Genomic DNA, 19,480 nt, shown 5'->3' with positions numbered 1-19,480 from the left:
CGCTTAGATTCCCAAGCTTCCTTTACACCTCTGACGCTTTTTCCAAGCATCTAACACATGCATGGAACGACTTCTATACAGACAACCAAGCTCACCGAGACAATCCAGAATTGTTTTGGAATACGGCGAAAGCGGTTTTAACGGGTGACATTATCTCTTATGTAGCCGCCCTACGGAGAAAAACCCAAACCAAGTTGCAAAAACTACAAGAGGCCTTAACGGAAGCTTACCAGGCCTACTGTGGCAACCCATGTCAAGTCCTGAGGGACAAGTACCTTGAGAGCAAGGGAGAACTAGATGTGTTTTTGGGTCACCAAGCGGTTACACAACTCCTCAGAACCCAGGCGAAGTATTATAGAGAGGGAGACAGATCGGGTAGACTATTGGCCTCACTGATTAAAAAGCGGACTGCTCGTAGGCCTATTGCGGCGATCATCCACCGCAACAAGACACATAAGACCCCAGAGTCTATAGTGGCGGCCTTGGCGGACTACTATACCACCCTATATGCTAGCCAAACGAAGCCTCCCCAGGAGGTTGTAACATCCTTTTGGAGAGATCTTGATCTCCCACAACTCAAGGAAGAGCAGGTGACGACCCTCAACTCACCTATCTCTCCTGAGGAAATTTTAAAATCTATAGCCTCCATGTCCAACGGGAAGGCAGCAGGCCCCGACGGCCTCCCTGCTGAGTTCTTCAAAATGCTGAATACCCAGATTACACCTACCTTGACTACTTTGTACAATCTATACTATACAGAGCTGACGCCTCCTTCTCAGACATTTACAATGGCGCATGTGTCATTGATTCCGAAGCCTGGGAAGGACCCGGGGCTCCCTGAGTCCTATCGTCCCATCTCCCTACTCAATTCGGATTACAAGATACTGATGAAGATCCTGGCTGACAGGCTGAAAGTAATCTTGACCGACATTATTCACCCGGACCAGACCGGATTTATGTGCCGCAGAACGTCCGTGACTAATGTGCGAAGGGTGTTGCATGCCATAGCGCATTATGAAAGGGACTCGGAACTTCCCACAGCACTAGATAAGCCGGAGGCCTTCCTGCTATCCCTGGATGCGGAGAAGGCCTTCGATAGGGTGGAGTGGAGCCACTTGCTGGATGTAATGCGACGCTTTGGCTTCTCGGGACCCTTTCTCCAATATGTCAACAACATTTACAGGGCCCCATGGATCGCCATCATGGCTAATGGCTTGTTTTCACCGCGTATTACCTTACAAAGGGGCACCCGTCAAGGGTGTCCCTTATCCCCCCTCCTTTTTAACCTGGCCTTAGAACCGTTGGCTGTTAAACTACGCAAGGTATATCCAGGTATGAGGCTGGGAAATGAGAAAATGCATCTAGCATTATATGCGGATGACATGCTCCTCTTTGTGGAGCACCCAGCAAAGCACATCCCAAAAATCCTGGCGACAATTGAGACCTTTGGGTCCTTTTCAGGATACAGGATAAATAAAACGAAATCGGAAATCCTGTGGCTTCGGAAGCGTAAGGCACAGACAGGCTCCTATCCGTTTCAGGAAGCTAAAGACACTTTGACTTACTTGGGCATTCAATTGTCCACCAACAGACAAGTCTTATACCATAATAATGTTACACAGGTGTGTCATGAACTGGCCCAAACCTTGGAAGGGTGGAGAAACCTACCGATCTCCCTCACAGGACGAATCAACTTGGTAAAAATGGTTATCTTACCACGGATCCTGTATCCCCTCTTGATGCTACCTTTTTTGATTACAAAAAAAGATCTGGCGACATACACAAAGGCTCTATCTAAGTTTCTATGGAAGGGAGGCAGACCTAGGATAGCTCTAATGAAATTATATGCACGACCCTCCTCTGGTGGACTGGGTCTTCCCGACCTGAAGCTATACAACTGGGCAACACTAAGCCGTCTCATGCTGGACTGGCAACTAAAAACAGAACACTTTTATACGTATGAACTAGAGAGAAATGCTTTGGGGGGATTTGATCCCTCATTCCTGCCATACGCCCCACTTAATGACATCCCTATGGAGGTCAGAGATAGCCTTCTCTATGGGGATGTATTGAGAGCATGGCGTCTAGCCCTGGGTCACACTGGCCGATGGCACGTGTCCCCCAGACTAACCCCGTTGAAAAATAACACTTGTTTCCCCCCCGGAATGGATACCTCCCCGTTTACCATTTGGGAAGCTAAGGGTTTATGTTCGGTGGGGGATGCTTTAGACATCCCTAGAAAATGTGTCAGGTCTTTTGAGGAGCTGCAGACTCACTATGGGCTACCTCGGACCCACTTTTATGCCTATCTCCAGTTGAGGCATTATATCGGTCAACTAATTAGGGAAGAACCACAATTCTGGGAACCGCACGTATTTAGCGCGTCGGTCTCCTCTTTCAAGCTTGGAAACTTTTCTATTTCGGGGATATATAAAACACTGCTGAACCAGGTTGAATCTAAGCATTTAACACTATTAGAAAACAAATGGAGGGGACAATTAGATAGGGAAAATATGTTATAACTAATCCAACACAGTATAGAGAACGTTAAAAGGGCAACACTATCCTTGACACTGAGAGAATCCCAGATCAGAATGCTGCATAAAGACTACATTATCCCACGAAGGCTAGCTAAATGGAAGCTTGGGGTGGTAAATAAGTGCAGTAAGTGCGGGATTAACGACCCAGATTTTCTTCATTACTTCTATGCCTGCCCACGAGTTAGACAGTTCTGGGGTAGGATAGCTCACTGGATCACAAACGTCATCAAAATCAGGGTTAAGTTAGAAGTGGAGCAAATTTGCTTCTTGGATTGGGAGGAACAAGACGCTAGGCACATCTCAATACTAACTACCATAATTTTAATAGCCAGAAAGACTATTCTTGGGGTCTGGACCGAGAATGCTGCTCCTACCTTTAGTGCATTTAAACACAGCATACACAAACAACTGATTACCGAACAGCTAGACACTAAGATGGACACCGACAGACGACTTAGACACTTTATAACTAAATGGCGGAAATATATTGAAACCCTAACTATGGACTCACAAAAACAGTTATTGCTCCCCTTTGCCCATACTGAATACATGCTGGCAGCCTCTCTGAGAGGAGAATGGAGATTCCTGCAACAGATAAGAGGGGGTGGGGGGGAGGAGAGAGAGAACATCTCTAGCTAGGGAGTTGGAGAGATTTTTTTTTTTTTTTTTTTTCTTTTTTTCCTTTTTTTTTTTTTTTTTTTTTTTCTTCTCCTCCCTTCTCTTTATACCACAAAGTATGATCTAGAGCAGTTTTAATATTATAAGATGATGGATTTGGCATCATATGGTTATTGAGTTTAAATGTAGTTAGGTGATGTTTGAATTCTGGGAGGGGGGAGTGGGGGGGGATAGGAGAGGGAAAGTTAAAGCAAGTTATTACCAATTAAAGGATAAGAAAGAATAACTGTATATCAAGAATTGGGACATGAGAGATTGCTATATGGTATTATCTGCTACTGTACCTACCTATACTTAACTGTACAATTGTTCACTTACTCAGGATAATGCTGTTTTTGATGTAAAACTGTAAACACATCTGTTCCTTTTCCTTTGTAACTGAAAACCAAAAAATGGGACATGAGAGAATGCTCCATGGCATTATCTGATACTGTACCCACCTTTACTTAACTGTACAAATGTTCATTTACTCATGATTATGCCGTCTTTGATGTAAAACTGTAACCATATTTGTCCTTTTTCTTGTGTCCTCAATAAAAAAGAATTTAAAAAAAAAAAACAAAAGTTAAGAAGCAGCGGTCATAAGACCACTGATCCTTAACTCAACCGCCACCTCAATGGGTGAGTCAATGGGCTCCATTCATCAAGCAGCGGTTGCTGCTTTGAAGGCCCATAGTTACGAAAGTCAAGAGGCAAAAATATGGCGGATTGAAATCATCCCGTTCTGATACGATTGGGATGATTGTCAGCCCCTGCTATAATGGCTATAATGGCCGATTGGTCGCCACTGAGCAGGGGGCAGCATTGCACAAGCCTTTCTGATGAAATGCTTGTGGTATGATAAATGCAGACAGCGTATGCTATCCACCTTTAGCGATGTCACCAGACATGATTCGTTACATCGAATCCTGTCTGCTCAACATTTGATAAATGGAACCCATAATATTATTTATATTTGTATATAGGACTTTAAATTATTGGAGCAGGAGTGGGATCAAGCTAATTTGTGATCCGCTATTCAGTTAGCAAGGAGCCCCTTGTACAGATTTTCCATAATATCTGTAAGGTCAAGACCAATATCTTGATGTAAAAAAGACTTTTAAACTACAGCCGGTTACCCGATTGGTCTGCAAGGATCACATGACATCCCATGTGAAGTAACCACAGACGGTTAGATGCCAAGATGCCAACTTGAGTGGAAGATCTCCACAGATACGGCTACAAGGAATACTAACCAGGGAAGTGTTTTCCGCATATCGGAGGTCCACTAAGGCTAAACAAATACTATTGACACTTTGGAGACTCTAAGGATTATAAAACCTACATTAGGAACACTGGGTATTTGAGACTGAAAACGTTTACAGTCTGGCTAATAGGTAGCCCAATACTACAGTGAACCATATATATATATATACCTGTATATATATATATATATTCATATTGCAAATACTGACTTTGAGGCTACATACATATGCTAGCAATACAAACCGGAACATATTAGTACTCAGGATTCAGTACTGGGTCCATATGCTTATATTTGAAATATTTGGCTTATGTTTTAAGTTTTATGACTGTGGCCACACCTTTTTAGGCAATCTTATGTAAAATTGTGTGAAATATTTATTAAATTACAATTTAGTTAATACAATGGTTTATATATTTTCCCTAAGCTCGAGGTAATCAAGCGCCACTCTATCCTTTGCTTTTTTTGTATTAAATTCTCTCTGTGGGGTGCAGGATTTAGTATATTATTAGGTGTTTACATTGAAACTGGTAATCATTCTTGACAGGCAGGTAGTCATCACTGCAATTATTTTTAATTATCCAAACTCCACCCACCTTTTGCCTTATTTGGAAGAGCCAACCTGGGCTTTAGTCTGCAGACAACAAGGCTAACCACTGTCATAAAGTTAGTAAGTAAGTACGTTGTTTTGCAGTTTCAAATTCTGAGAATTAGAAATTAGTCAATTTTCAGATTAAAATTATGTGAAGAAGGGGGTCTATTTCTGAAGCAGCGGAAGCTGCTTTCGACCCTCTCCTAACACCCTCTCCTGAAGCGGAAGTTAAGAAGCAGCGGTCCTAAGACTGCTACTCCTTAACTCGTCTGCCACCTCTGAGGTGGCGGACAGCAATCAGCCCGATCAAATACGATTGGGCTGATTGACACTCCCTGCTAGCGGTCGATTGGCCGCAAATCTGCAGGGGGCTTAAGCTGTCGGCATTTATCGATGTGCAGCGGACATTATTCGCTATAGCGGATCATGTCTGTCCGCACCTACATAAATAGACCCCATAGAATTAAAATGTATTACAAAGTTATTTTATTAATGCATAACTAAATATTTTATAAATAAATCTCAAAGTGTTTACTGTCCCTTTAATACTTAATTACATTTTTGTGGGGTTGTAAAATTAAGCAACATTTGTCTTGTAAACTTGACATAAATATAACAACACAGTGACTGTTTAAGTACCAGTATATTATGTGGCAAGATTAGGTGGGCTATATTCACACATTTTGGTGAGAGATGTGATTTGCAAGATAACATTAGTTTGCAAAACAGGTGTTGCAATCTGAAAACTCTGGGGGGGGAGGGTGCATCCCCAAAGACTCACCACTGTTAAAGGGACACATTGTAATTACAAGACATTACTGCAATGTTGCTATAGAATATTGATAAATAACATCAACTTAAAAGGGACACTGAACCAAAAAATTTTCTTTTGTGATTCAGATAGAGCATGCAATTTTAAGCAATTTTCTAATTTACTCCTATTATCGATTTTTCTTCGTTCTCTTGCTATCTTTATTTATAAAAGAAGGCATCTAAGCTTTTTTTTTTTGTTCAGACCTCTGGACAGCACTTTTTTATTGGTGGATCAATTTATCCACCAATCAGCATGAACAACCCAGGTTGTTCACCAAAAATGGGCCGGCATCTAAACTTACATTCTTGCATTTCATATAAAGATACCAAGAGAATGAAGAACATTTTATAATAGGAGTAAATTAGAAAGTTGCTTAAAATGTCATCCTCTATCTGAATCACGGAAGAAAAAATTTGTGTTCAGTGTCCCTTTAGAATATTTTTTACTGGTTATTTTTAATAACCCACCATTTGCCTTATTTGAAGGAGCCAATCTGGGGTTTTAGTCAAAAGACAACAAGGCTAGATACAGTCATAAAGTTAGTATAAAATAAATTGTTTTGCAGTTGTTATCTGATAAAGCCAATTAGAAACAGATATGTAGCAGAGCTCTCTGCCCTTGTCCACCCGGCATTGCATCTAGCAGGCAGCAATACAGTGTCTGCATTTATCATTGCATACTATGCAAAGTGTGCAATGCCGCCCCCTGATCACACACAGCCAATCACGTGTAAGCAGGGGCTATTAATCTCCCCTGTTGGAAAATTCTGGTAGATTGGGACATGCAACTTGACAGTTGGCATAATGGATTAAGAAAAAGCTGTCTTATGCATGATACAGTTTAGGGTTTTTATTATTTTTTTATTATTATTATTTTATATTTATGATTTTCTCTGTAGTATAAGGGACCCTCTCCCCTCAATAACTTTTTTACCCACAGTTTAGAGTCCACCATCCAGCCTTTCTTTTTGTTAGTGAAGGGCCCCATCCCTGCCTCTTCCTTCAAAATAATGTTCTATAGTGTAGGGAACCCCTCCCCCATCCTCCCCTAGACCAATCCATCCACCTTCCTCCTTCCCTCCCACCTCTCCCACTCTGCACCAATAATGATCGTTAAAGAGGATGACACAGACAATGTCACTCTTTGTAACAATCAGTGATAAGCCTTCATATAGTAAGGGAGCACAATCAGTGCTCGCTTACTATATGATGGCAGATGCCTTTTGCCTAGGGTTACATGGACAGTTATGAGTTACACATAGTGCATAGTGTTAAGAGAAGAACATGGATTACTGTTGTCCAGCAGCATTATGTGCAGTCCAGCAGCACAATGCATGTTGCTCCATGCAATCTCTACAACATGTGTAACCCATAACTGTCCAGGAAAACATGGTCAAGGTACCAACCATACTTGGGCAAAGTACTGTGTGACCTAGTATGTCCATATGGCGTAAGGGGTTAAAGGGACAGTAAATTCAAAATCAAACTTTCATGATTCAGATAGAGCAACTTTCCGATTTACTTCTATTAGCTAATTTGCTTCATTCTCTTGGCATCATTTGTTGAAAAGCATACTTAAGTAGGCTTAGTAGCCGCAATGCACTATTGGGAGCTAGATACTAATTGGTGACTGCACATATATGACTCTTGTCATTGGCTCACTTGATGTGTTCAACTAGTTTCCAGCAGTGAATTGCTGCTCCTTCATCAAAGGATATCAAGAGAAAGAAGCAAATTTAATAAAATAAGTAAATTGTAAAGTTGCTTAAAATTGTATCCTCTTTCCAAATCATGAAAGAAAAATGCTGGGTATCATGTCCATTTAGTGTTCCAGGGAATAATGAAGATGAAACCTTCAAGAAAAAGATAGACACACGATTGTGATATATAGTACGGTATTTAAAACCAGTGAGGTAAAGAACCACACTCATGCTCTTCTGAGCTGAACCTTAGCTCTACGTCTGATAGCTCTATAAATATTCCTTTCTCAGCATAGGATAATGCAATACATGGAAATGGTTCACAGGTATAAAACTTTATCACATACGTTACAATAATTACAACTCTGGATATTAAGTAATACAAAAATGACAACTGCTACACACAATATACAAAACACTGCTAGCATATGGCTTCTCAACGTGTGAAGTCAGCAGATCGTGTAGTACAGTACCACTTTCCTAGTGACGTAGTATGTGGGATGTATGGACATTACGTCACTAAGTGGGTGGGACTAAACTGCACAAACTGCTGACTTCACACTCTAAACGTTATGTGCTAGTGATGTTTGTTCATTGTGTAAAGCAGTTGTAAATTGTATATCTCTAAAAACCCTTTTCAAGAGTAAACCACTTGAAACTCCCAGTGAATAGGTTTACCTTATTCCCTATGGTTGTGGCCAGTGTGCGCTAGCTTAAAGGGACGCAAAAAAACAATTTTTTTTCTTCTATGATTCAAACAGAGCATGCAATTTTGAGCAGCTTTCAAATTTTTTACTCCTATAATAAATGTTTCTTCATTCTCTTGCTATTTTTATTTGAAAAAGCAGGAATGTAAACATGGGAGCCGGCCATTTTTGGTTCAGCACCTAGGTTGCGCTTGCTGATTGGTAGCCACTAATAAGCAGATGTTACTTAGGTGTTGAACCAAAAATGGGCCGGCTCTTATGCTTACGTTTCTGCATTTTCAAATAAAGATAGCAAGGGAATGAAGAAAAATGTTTTATAGGAGTAAATTAGAAAGTTGCTTAAAAATGCATGCTCTGTCTCAATCATGAAATAAAAAAAATTGGGGGTGCGATCACATATACGGCGCAGGTTTCGGCGCAAGTGTGGGAACCCGCGCCGCCCGTAATTTCACCTCGCACATCGGGGTTTTACATATACTGCGCCATTAGATGCTAAACTGGTGTAAGTAGGACAATCTGGCGATCTTCTGAAATGTGCGCAAATACACATTTTAGTCGTCGCAAGTAACTTACGCCAGTATTTTATCCACGAAAAGTGTCAATAAAGAGTAACTTTATGTAAATTAGGCTAACACTCGTAAAAATGAACCGCGTTTTCATATAAAAATGCGACACGTAATTATGCTATTCAAAATTCATAAATAAACCCATATATAAAGAGATGAAGGTAATACAATTATGATTTCCCATTGTTCTCTCCTCCAAGTATTGTTGATTGTTTTGAGAAGAAATTTAAAGTAATTAAGCAAGTATATGTCCACAATGTGATAAAGTACCTACAAGCTCAATCCATTTGATTATGTTGTGGCTTCAAACTATTTCAAATACACAAATAAACCTTAAAAAACCAATATCATATATACTGTCCCTTTAACCTTGAGATGTTGCTTAAATGTATGTGTTTGTTAAGGCTTCCAGGGAGTTACGTTGCTTTTTTAGTCAGTGCAAGCAAGGGTTGCTGCACCTGCAATAAGTGGCGAGATGAGAATGGAGTAGATTTTCTGAATTCTGCGCGCGTAAGTCCTTACGCTGTATATTGGATACCAAATTGCGCTGCTGTTCTATGTTAGTCTATGGGTAAAAAAAATACGTCCGAAGGGTGAAATATATGCACGTAACTTGTATGCTACGCCGTATATGTAATACCAAAATCGCGTAAAATCTGGCGGCGGAGGATTTTGCGGGCGACGCTGCATATGTAATGGAGGCCTGGGTTTGTGTCCCTTTAACATGAGTTTCTGCACTCTTTTAAAGCAAGCACTGTGTATTACTAGCAATGTGGTTATATTAAAAATGTTATTGGGGACTAAACATTGAGTATAATGCCCTTTTAATCCACTGCTTTGCAAATGTATACATAATCTCCCTGTAAATCCAGTATGTTCTCTCTTTCTCTCTATAGTCTCAAAATTGTATTATTATTATTTTCTTTTTTTTGTACACAGAATTTAGAATCTTATTTCTTGTTGCACTCAGGATTGATATGTTATGTCTGAATGTGAGCAGAACTGAGATTATAATCTCTGTTACAGTGCATATCTGAGTACATTACATGCCTCATCCTGCAGGGCTGATTAACACTCTGGGGCCGAATTATAAAGCTCTGAATGAAGCTTGATGTCCCTGTTTCCGTGCGAGCCTTCAGGCTCGCCGGAAACAGCAGTTATGAAGCAGCGGTCTAAAGACCGCTCCTCCATAACTTGTCCTCCTGCTCTGAGGCTGCGGACATCAATCCGCCCAATTGGCCGCAAATCTGCAGAGGGGCAGCATTGCACAAGCAGTTCACAAGAACTGCTTGTGCACTGATAAATGCTGACAGCGTTTGCTGTCTGCATTTATCGATGTGCGGCAGACATGATACGCTACATCGTATCATGCCCGCTCGCACTTTCATAAATCAATCCCTTGGTGTTTACAGAGCATAAAGGGACATTGTAGTAGAAAAAATACACACTGATTTGTTATGCAATTTTTGCACTTCTCACTCTGAAACACTGCATTTAAGCCCTGAATGGGGGTTAAACAGATAAAGTCCTATTTAGGAGGTGCAGAGAACTGCTGGTCCCAAGCAAGAACCAACCAGTGATCCAATCAGCAGCAGTGAGCTCATATCCCCATTAATTACCAGCTGTGTTGAATGCCCAAGTGGGACTTTACCTGTGTGTTTAACCCATTTGTGAGTTACAGGGTGAGTAAGACAACATTTACATGTCCTAACAAATTAGAGCAGGTCATCTTTGTACTACAATGCCATTTTAAAGGGATATAAAACAAGTTGGGATAGAGACAAAATATAATAATATGTACTTTAATTACTTTACCTGCAAATTTATACTGCAGTTTCCAAATTGTACAGCTCTAACTCCCCCCACACAATTCCTTCTATGGCTGTATCTATATCTGTATTTGGTAGAATGCAGAAGTAGACACTCATCGGCTGGAGCATGCCTAGAAGCAAATAAGCTGCTGTGAAATACAATGCCTGTGTTTCTGTAGCTAAACACTTATAAGGGGGGTGGATCAGACTTCTCCAGACAGCATGACCATGTAACTAATTTGGATTATTTTTGAAAATTATTTTAAAATACTTGCCAGCAATTTAAAAAAAATGTTTTATGCAAACTATTTTTACATAATTAGCCCTTTTAGAATATGCAGAGATCTCAATATGTTTTACGGCACTTTAATGTGCAGATCTAAGTGTATTATATCTCTTGGTGTGTTCAGGATACAGCTTAATGTATATCTAGTAGACATGGTCAAAACTGTGGCATTTGTTTTAGAATATTTTCCGGATTTGCACTTGCAAATTAATAAACCTTGCACTGAAAGTATCCAAAAGCCGCTGCCATATTCGCCATACGCTATTGAAACAAATACGTAATTGTGCCCACATCTAGTATCTAGGTGCTCATGGTTCAGAGTGTCTCTTGGTGAGCAAGACCCTTAGATTTTGTAGGAATTAAAATCTCTTCAATTCCTCTGTTAATCAATGCAAATGATTCACTAAACATTTATTTACACTGTTGTGAATGAGCAAACTCACTACTTTATCTCTGTACTTATTCATGACTATATATTAGCCCTCTGGGTAACCAAGTCACAAAGGAACATAAAACACTAGTACATTTCCTTATTGCGCTAATGTTTACATATAACTATATAATCATGTATCTACAAAAATCAGCATTGACCATTAAAAATCATTAGATATTTTTCTGCAGGATTGTGATCATCCCTTTTGTATGTAACTATTGCAAAGGGGCCAATCAATGCACAGCAAAAACTAAGCTGACCCCTAGCGAAAGACAATCATGTGTGCAGTCATAGAGCTCCATTTTTCAAATGTCGAATGGACATGATTCTCTGTAGCAAATCGTGTCTGCTGGACATCGCTGCAGGTGGACAACATACGCTGTCTGGAGTTGAAGTTCATTGTTACTTTAGAACAAACTTTAACTATAAGTGTTTTACCCCTTTGGGAGGTTATTTGCAAGCAACAATGACCTATAATAATGCTCTAAAGTGTTAAAGTGTTGGTAAACTTTACATGTTTAAAAATCAGGTCCGTAATAGAAGCAATATTTTACAGGGACTTTAACTGTTCACTTCTAATGGAGATGCAATGTAACATACTTTTTAATCTAGCCGTGCCATTGTAATACCCTACGCTCCAGCCGCCCACTTCAAAACTCTTTTTTTTTTGTGAGATAAAACTTTGAACTGTTCTCCAATCAGTGCTCTAGCTACAAAAAAAAAGTGCCATACGGCTAGAGCTCTGATGTTCAAAACGTTAGCAAACCAAAAAAGTTTTAATGTGGGCGGCCAGTGCGTATTAGAATAGCACAGCTAGATTAAAAAATAAGTTACAGCGCATCTTTATTAGAAGTGATCAATTAAAGTCCATCTAAAATATTGTTTAGATTCTGGACCTGGTTTTAAAACGTGTCAAGTTTAACATCACTTAACGGGATATAAAACCCAAAAATGTACATTTGTGATTCAGATTTTTAATATGCTTGTGACATGTGCTTATCAACCAGTTGGCAGTCATCCCTTAAAGGGGCAGTAAAGACATGTAATTACAATTGCATTCCAAAAGATTGATATATCAGCCTGTCATGTGCTCTTTAAGTTTTAAGTACCGGAAAATCCACAATCTTTAGGCTTAAAGGGATACTGAACCCAAATTGTTTATTTCATGATTCAGATAGAGCATGCAATTTTAAGCAACTTTCTATTTTACTCCTATTATTAATTTTTCTTCGTTCTCTTGTTATCTTTATTTGAAAAATAAGTCATCTAAGCTAAGGACCCAGCCAATTTTTGGTTCAGAAACCCTGGACAGCACTTGTTTATTGGTAGGTGAATTTATCCACCAATCAGCAAGAACAACCCAGGTTGTTCACCAAAAATCGTCCGGCTTCTAAACTTACATTCTTGCTTTTCAAATAAAGATCCCAAGAGAATGAAGAAAATTTGATAATAGGAGCAAATTATAAAGTTTCTTAAAATTGCATGCTCTGTCTAAATCATGAAAGAAAAAATTTAGGTTCAGTGTCATTACAGGAAAAGTGTGGGGGAAAAAAATAATACAAAAATATCTTGCAAAATTGTTTTACTGGGCATAACAGTCATTATAGTTATAAATGAAATGCTCCAATTCCTTATAACAAGTGACACAGCAAAGCTATGTATTTTAAGGGACAGTCTACTCCAGAATTTTTATTGTTTAAAAGATAGATAATCCCTTTATTACCCATTCCCCAGTTTTGCATAACCAACACAGTTATAATAATATACTTTTTACCTCTGTAATGACCTTGTATCTAAGCCTCTGCAGACTGCCCCTTTATTTCATTTTTTTGACACACTGCATTTTAGCAAATTAGTGCTGACTCCTAGGTAACTCCATGGGAGTGAGCACAATGTTATCTATTTGGCAGATGCAAACAAGCGCTGTCTAGCTGTAAAAACTGTCAAAATGCCATGACATAAGAGTCGGATTTCAAGGGCATAGAAATCAGCATTTGAGCCTACCTAGGTTTATCTCTTAACAATAAATATCAAGAGAACAAAGCAAATTTGATGATAAAAGTAAATTTGAAAGTTGTTTGAAATGATGCCCCATCTGAATAGTGAAAGTTTCATTTTGACTAGACTGTCACTTCTATTACATAGTTAACGGGAGATTAAACTCTTTATACATTTTCTAAGCATAGTTGGTTATTCCCCCACCTCCCTCTAGTCATCGGTGCCGCCATGTTGAAATGTATCTTCCACTACATTCCAGTGCTGACCTGTTTGCACATGTGCAGCAACTCTCTACCTGCAGTGTAACCTAGGTTCCATAATGACAGCACCCATGGCTAGAGGGAGGAACATGAAACATGAAATGTGATCTTATCACCAGAGATGCAAAACAATGCATTTCTCAGTGCTCAGTACTGTTTTTTCAGACTCTCACTACCAGTTTCCAAACATGTCAGGTATTCAGGTTCATGCAACAGGTGGTTTGCACATGTTGCCTGAACCTGAATACCGGACATGTTTGGAAACTGGTAGTGAGAGTCTGAAGAAACAGTGCTGACCACTGAGAAACGCGTAGCTTTGTTTGAATAAATGCTTTTATTGTGAACTCAACACATATGCTCCTGTTGTGTCTTCTACCAATTTACATGCTGATACGAGCATCACTGTGACGAGAGCTTGAGATCTGTGACGGGAGTCTGCCCGACTCTCTGAGGATCCGGTCTGCTTTTTTATCACTACCACTCATGATAGTGCTTTAATTATATTACTTGTGAGTTGCAACTTTGGATTTTAAAGTTTAAGGTGTACGCTTTGGATGTTAAATGGACAGGAAACCCAACAAAAATTATATCATGATTTGGATAGAACATAAAATTTTAAACAACTTTTCAATTTACTTCTATTATCAAATTTCCTTAATTCTCTTGTTATCCTTTGCTTAAAGAACTGCATTGCACTACCGGCAGCTAGCTGAACACAACTAGTTAGTCAATCACAGGAGACAAATGTGTGCAGGGACCAATCAGCAGCTAGCTTCTACTAGTGTAGGATATGTGCGTATTCTTTTTCAACAAGGGATACCAAGAGAACAAAGCACATTTGAAATTATAAGTGAATTTAAAAGTGTCTTTAAATGTCATGATCTATCTGAATCATGCGAGATTTATTTTGACTTTCCTATCCCTTTAAATATTACACCATGAGGTGCCTCCTTTGTTTTTTTCTGTTTTCAAGATGTGGTATATGTCAAGCCTCTGTAGGAGTGGATGCCTTTGATGGAGTATTTTAAAGAACTTACTTTTCACATCACGCACTGTGAACACTTTTTGACCAATCATTGTAGACTTGTTTTGGTCTATAGGTGCACATATTTTAAACCAACATTAGGCAACTGTTATGCTCCTACTGTTATTTTGTTATCTGGGTGTGTAAGTCTTGAGAGATATCTGGGTGATTAAGGCTCAGAAGATATCTAGGTGCTTAACAAATCAGTAAATAACTTGGTTGGTAAAGCTCAGTTGATATCTGGGGGCATAAGGCTCAGTAGATATCTTGGTGTCCAAAGTTCAGTAGATATGTGGTTGAATGTGGTTCAGTAGATATCTGGGTTCATTAGGGCTCAATAGATATCTGGGTTCATATCTGGTGTAAAAGTCACTCTATATTTGGGGGTGTAAGCCTCAGTACATAAGTGAAGTGTAAGGCTCAGTATATATCTGGTGTGTAAAGCTCAGTATATATATCTGAGTGTTTAAGGTTTAGTGGGTATATATGTAACTCTCAGTATATACTGTATGTAGGTGTGTAAGGTTCAGTACATATTGTGGTGTGTATGGCTTACCAGATATGTAGGTAAGTCTATGTATAGATCTAGTTATTTAAAGCAGTGTTTTTCAACCAGTGTGCCGTGGCACACTAGTGTGCCGTGAGAGATCCTCAGGTGTGCCGCGGCAGACTGACAACAGTGTGACATATTTTTTAAATTTTGCTTGTTATATATATATATATATATATATATATATATACTGTATTAGGCTACAAGTGTAATTTTTTTAAATTTTGGGATGGTGGTGTGCCACAGGATTTTTTTATGTAAAAAAGTGCGCCACGGCAAAAAAAGGTTGAAAATCACTGATTTAAAGCTCAGTTAATAAGTCTATATGTAAGGCTGAGTAAATATTTGGTTATCAAGGTTCAGCATATATATGAATTTGTATGGCTCGGAATATATATGGGTGTGTAAAGCTCAGTATATATCTGGCTGTGTAAGGCTTTGCAAAATAATATGCAAGTTTTGGTATATATCTGGGAATTTAAGACTCATTTAATACATAGATTTTTAAGGTTAAGTAAATTTGTGGGTAGATCGGAGAATAAGTATGGCTCAGTATAGATGAGTATTTAGGATTCAGTACATATGTGGGTGGGTAAGGCTCAGTATATATGGTTGTTGAAGGCTCAGTGTATATATCTGTTTGTGGAAGGCACAGCAAACATGTGGGTAAGGGTCAGTATATATATCTGTGTTTAAGACTCAGTACATAAGTTAAATGTAACACTCCTATATATGTGTAGGATGCAGTGTATACCTGGGTGTGTTAGGTTCAGTACATATGTGATGTGTATAGCTAAATACATTTATGTAAGGCTCAGAACGTATAAATATGGCAGTGTAAATCTCAGTGCATATCTTGGTGTTTAAAGTGCGGTCTGTATGGTAGTACATATCTAAGTTTGTGAGGTTCACTTTACATTAGATGTGTTTAATCTCAGTATATATGAGTATATAACTGTCTGTGTGAGTGTGTGTGGGGGGGGGGGGAGACTTAAGAAACGACAAGCAATCTTGGTGCACTTTACCTGAGTCTGGCAGGCGAGGTCTGTTTTGGTCCCTCACATAGTAAATGAAATCCAGGCAGTCCTCGTCTTCCACGATCCCACTGGAGCATAGATCCACCAGTAGTTTGGCCGCTTTTAGACAAGTCTCATGATCTCTGACTCCAGGCATTTCCTACCAGCATCCTTGTGCAGCCCAGAGCTCTGTACCCTGTAGGTATGTCTCTATCCTGATGGTATCTACCCAATGAGTTGCCTTCTGTCTCGCTTTAAGTTCTCTACTCCGCAGAGGGGTTTCTGCCCTACTTGGATCTTAGTAACTTGCGAACCTTGCGCGTTCTGCTCTTCTTGAACCTGTTTGCCCTAAAGAAACTCCTTATCCAGTCAGTTGCACTCTATCTTTTCATGAGCTTTGAACCCTTCCAAGCACTCTCTGCTTTACCGAGTTGACTGCCCTGCAGTTCCCCCTCCCCACCCCGGGCAGGCATAGAGCCCAGTCCCTTGGCCCTAAGTACGCACAGTAATTCCCAGGGCGCACAGCTAAACCAGCAGCTGTCTGTACGAGCAGCTCGGTTACAAATCAACCAGCCCGATCATCACCTTCACTTCCCAGAGAGGACCAGCTCCGCCTCTCAGGCTGCCAAGGAAAGAAAGAAAGTGTCTGCTGGAGCTGCTCATCTCCTCCCCCAACAGAGAAGACTCCTAAGGAGCGGATAAGGGAGGTAACGCATAAGTAGGGGACTTGGAGCAAATGGATTGTGGATAAGAATTGGATTATATTAACCCCCAAATGACTGATTTTTTAAAGCAAATTTCTAAAGTTTCTAAATGGATCTGCAAATGAGGTCAAGCTTCTAAAGGGATCCGCCCTTAGAAAAGTGAATCAGCTCCCCCAAAAGCCAGCATCTAAGAAGAATAGTTCCTCTCCCTGCAAAAAGATAAACCTTTCGCGGATAGTGCACCTTTAAAAGGACACTCTGTAGACAAAACACCTTTTAGTAAAGGCAGAATCTAAAGTGGCTAAAAATCAAATCCAAACAGACATAAAAAGCTAGGAATCACTTATAAAAGAACAAACCCACAAAAGCAAATAGGAAAAATATGAATAAAAAGCTTTTAAAATATAAGGTAATGAACAGACTCCAGAAGATAACGTGCAGAGAAGAAGAAAGTCATCTGCCTTAAAAGATGAACCGCAGGAAGCAATCCCCAGACTTTTAGCGAGGTCTAGAAGCATTTGTAGGTGCTGGATCCTACAGCTATGTGAGCTTAGAGAGGTATAACTGTGTGAGACTGTCATTCCATTTCTCCCCCTGAGCAGTGTAGTGGAGCTAGTTCTCTTCATGTGCAGCTGACAATGATGGGGGGGGGGGGGGGTATATGCACAAGAACAGGATGAATACACAGGGAGATACTCCCAACCCAGAGGCAGCACTTTCACGTTCTTTGTGACTTTAGATACCAGTTGCATGTTGTGACAGCTCTAGCATTCAGTCTGTCTACACATAAAGGAAATGACCAGCGCTGATACATTGTATTTTAGCACAAAAGCAAACATTACTGCTGAGTTATGAAATTAAATTAAAAAAAAATAATATTTTGCTTAAATGAAATTAACGTATATTTTATAGTCACTGCTAATGCAAATTATTTTTTTCTTTGAATATGTTTTTTTCTACACGATGTAACCACTTTATAAAATACGATTAAGCTAAAAGATTAACATAATTGAAGGCTATACATCGATTTTTATTTCATTTTAAGATTAATGTTAACTATGTATTATTCTAATAAGCAATACAATATTGAAGTTATTTCCTATCATCTTTTCACGAAGTTCTCTTTTAAGATACTGGTTTATGAAAGATAATCTCTTATTTTGTTAAATATTCTACTCCCACATACTCACACATTTATGTATTTTCTCTCAGCACATCAGCTCAAACTTTCTAGAATTTACAACTGCCTTTTACAAGTTGTGAATTTATGTGAGTTTTTACATGCTTCCCCAAATGAACATTATATTTAATGTCAGATTTATTTATGAAAAAGTTTATTTGGTAAATACAGAAAATAATTATAATGACACTATAGCTGAAATAAGCAATGCAATGAGAATACGTTACCCTATGACAGCTTTCATCACAAATATATTTTGTTTTTATGGCTTTATCCAATTTGATCAGCCTTAAGCTCACTAGATCTGGAAGACTTTGTCTGATGATATTTTAAACGAAACAAGAGCCACTACCATTAGCTGCACATTGGAGACTGACTATAACAATCCTCTGGTTTTACTGTATTCTGAGGTTGCTGTCCACAGCTGTGGTGCTGAACTGCTTTCCAAAGTACAACGTATCGCTAATTAATGATATACACAGATAGTTTGAAAGATATTTAGTTTTAATTGTACAAATTGTTATTTTCACACATATAATCTACCGTTACTGCAGATTTTAAATCTATTAGACCAGTTATAGTTATTTTTTTATCAGATAACATCTTTAACTAGGCTGACCATATTTCCTTGAGACAAAAACGGGACATTGAGATGTCAAAAACGGGACAGGGTTAAAATTCTTTATTCATAGGGAAAAAAAAGTAAGATTTTAACATAAGTTCTTTTATGACATGAATATAAACTATTGAGCCAACAATTATCCTTAGCTGAGTTGCCCAAAATCATTGTTACATGGTGGATAAACTGAGAAAAATGTGGAAATAGTTACTTGATAATGATAATTGTTATTTATAACGTCTGTACAACCAGCACTGCAGCAGCATAATAATAAGCATAATTAATGACAATTTAATTGATTGACAGGCATAGACACTGGTCTTAATTTGGCCATGCACATTTCTTGCAGAACTTAGAGATTTGATCTACTTGATCACTATGTTTGTATGTTCACACTGTGACACAAGAAGATGGTAAGAATTATCTCTCTGGTGATGGTCAGCCACTAATTTGGGTGATGGCAGAGGCAGATGATCATCACATCAGATGATGACAGATCTAGTCCGACTCCTGTCCTTACTAGGCACTAGCTAGTAGTTCTAACTTCCCTCTTGTGACCAGTTTCTCTCCTCAGTTCAGTCTGACAGCTCACGACTGAGTACTGACCTGCTGTCACTTGCTTTCAATGATCACGCCCCTAATTTTGAGTGTGGGCGGCATAGACGCGGTGCTGGGGATCATGTGGGCATGGCCACCCAACCCAAACCCTGCAGTTAAAAAAAAATTACCCTTCGTGCCGGCAGGGAGTTTAAAAAATGTT

The 19,480-nt window shown here is 39.2% G+C and overlaps 1 protein-coding gene across 1 annotated transcript in view; it reads right to left on the bottom strand.

The window, feature by feature from the left end:
- Nucleotides 1-16,374, bottom strand: part of SYT9 (synaptotagmin 9) — a 366,314-nt gene extending 349,940 nt beyond the window's left edge. The window contains exon 1 of the mRNA XM_053720281.1: nucleotides 16,227-16,374. Within this exon, the coding sequence (XP_053576256.1) occupies nucleotides 16,227-16,374 (148 nt within the window). The remainder of the gene's footprint in view (nucleotides 1-16,226) is intronic.
- Nucleotides 16,375-19,480: the final 3,106 nt, after the last annotated feature.

The sequence above is a fragment of the Bombina bombina genome, chromosome 7, assembly GCF_027579735.1.
Source record: "Bombina bombina isolate aBomBom1 chromosome 7, aBomBom1.pri, whole genome shotgun sequence".
Lineage (NCBI taxonomy): Eukaryota > Metazoa > Chordata > Amphibia > Anura > Bombinatoridae > Bombina > Bombina bombina.
Note: the sequence above shows the minus strand (reverse complement) of the source record. Positions and strands in the feature narration are given on the sequence as shown.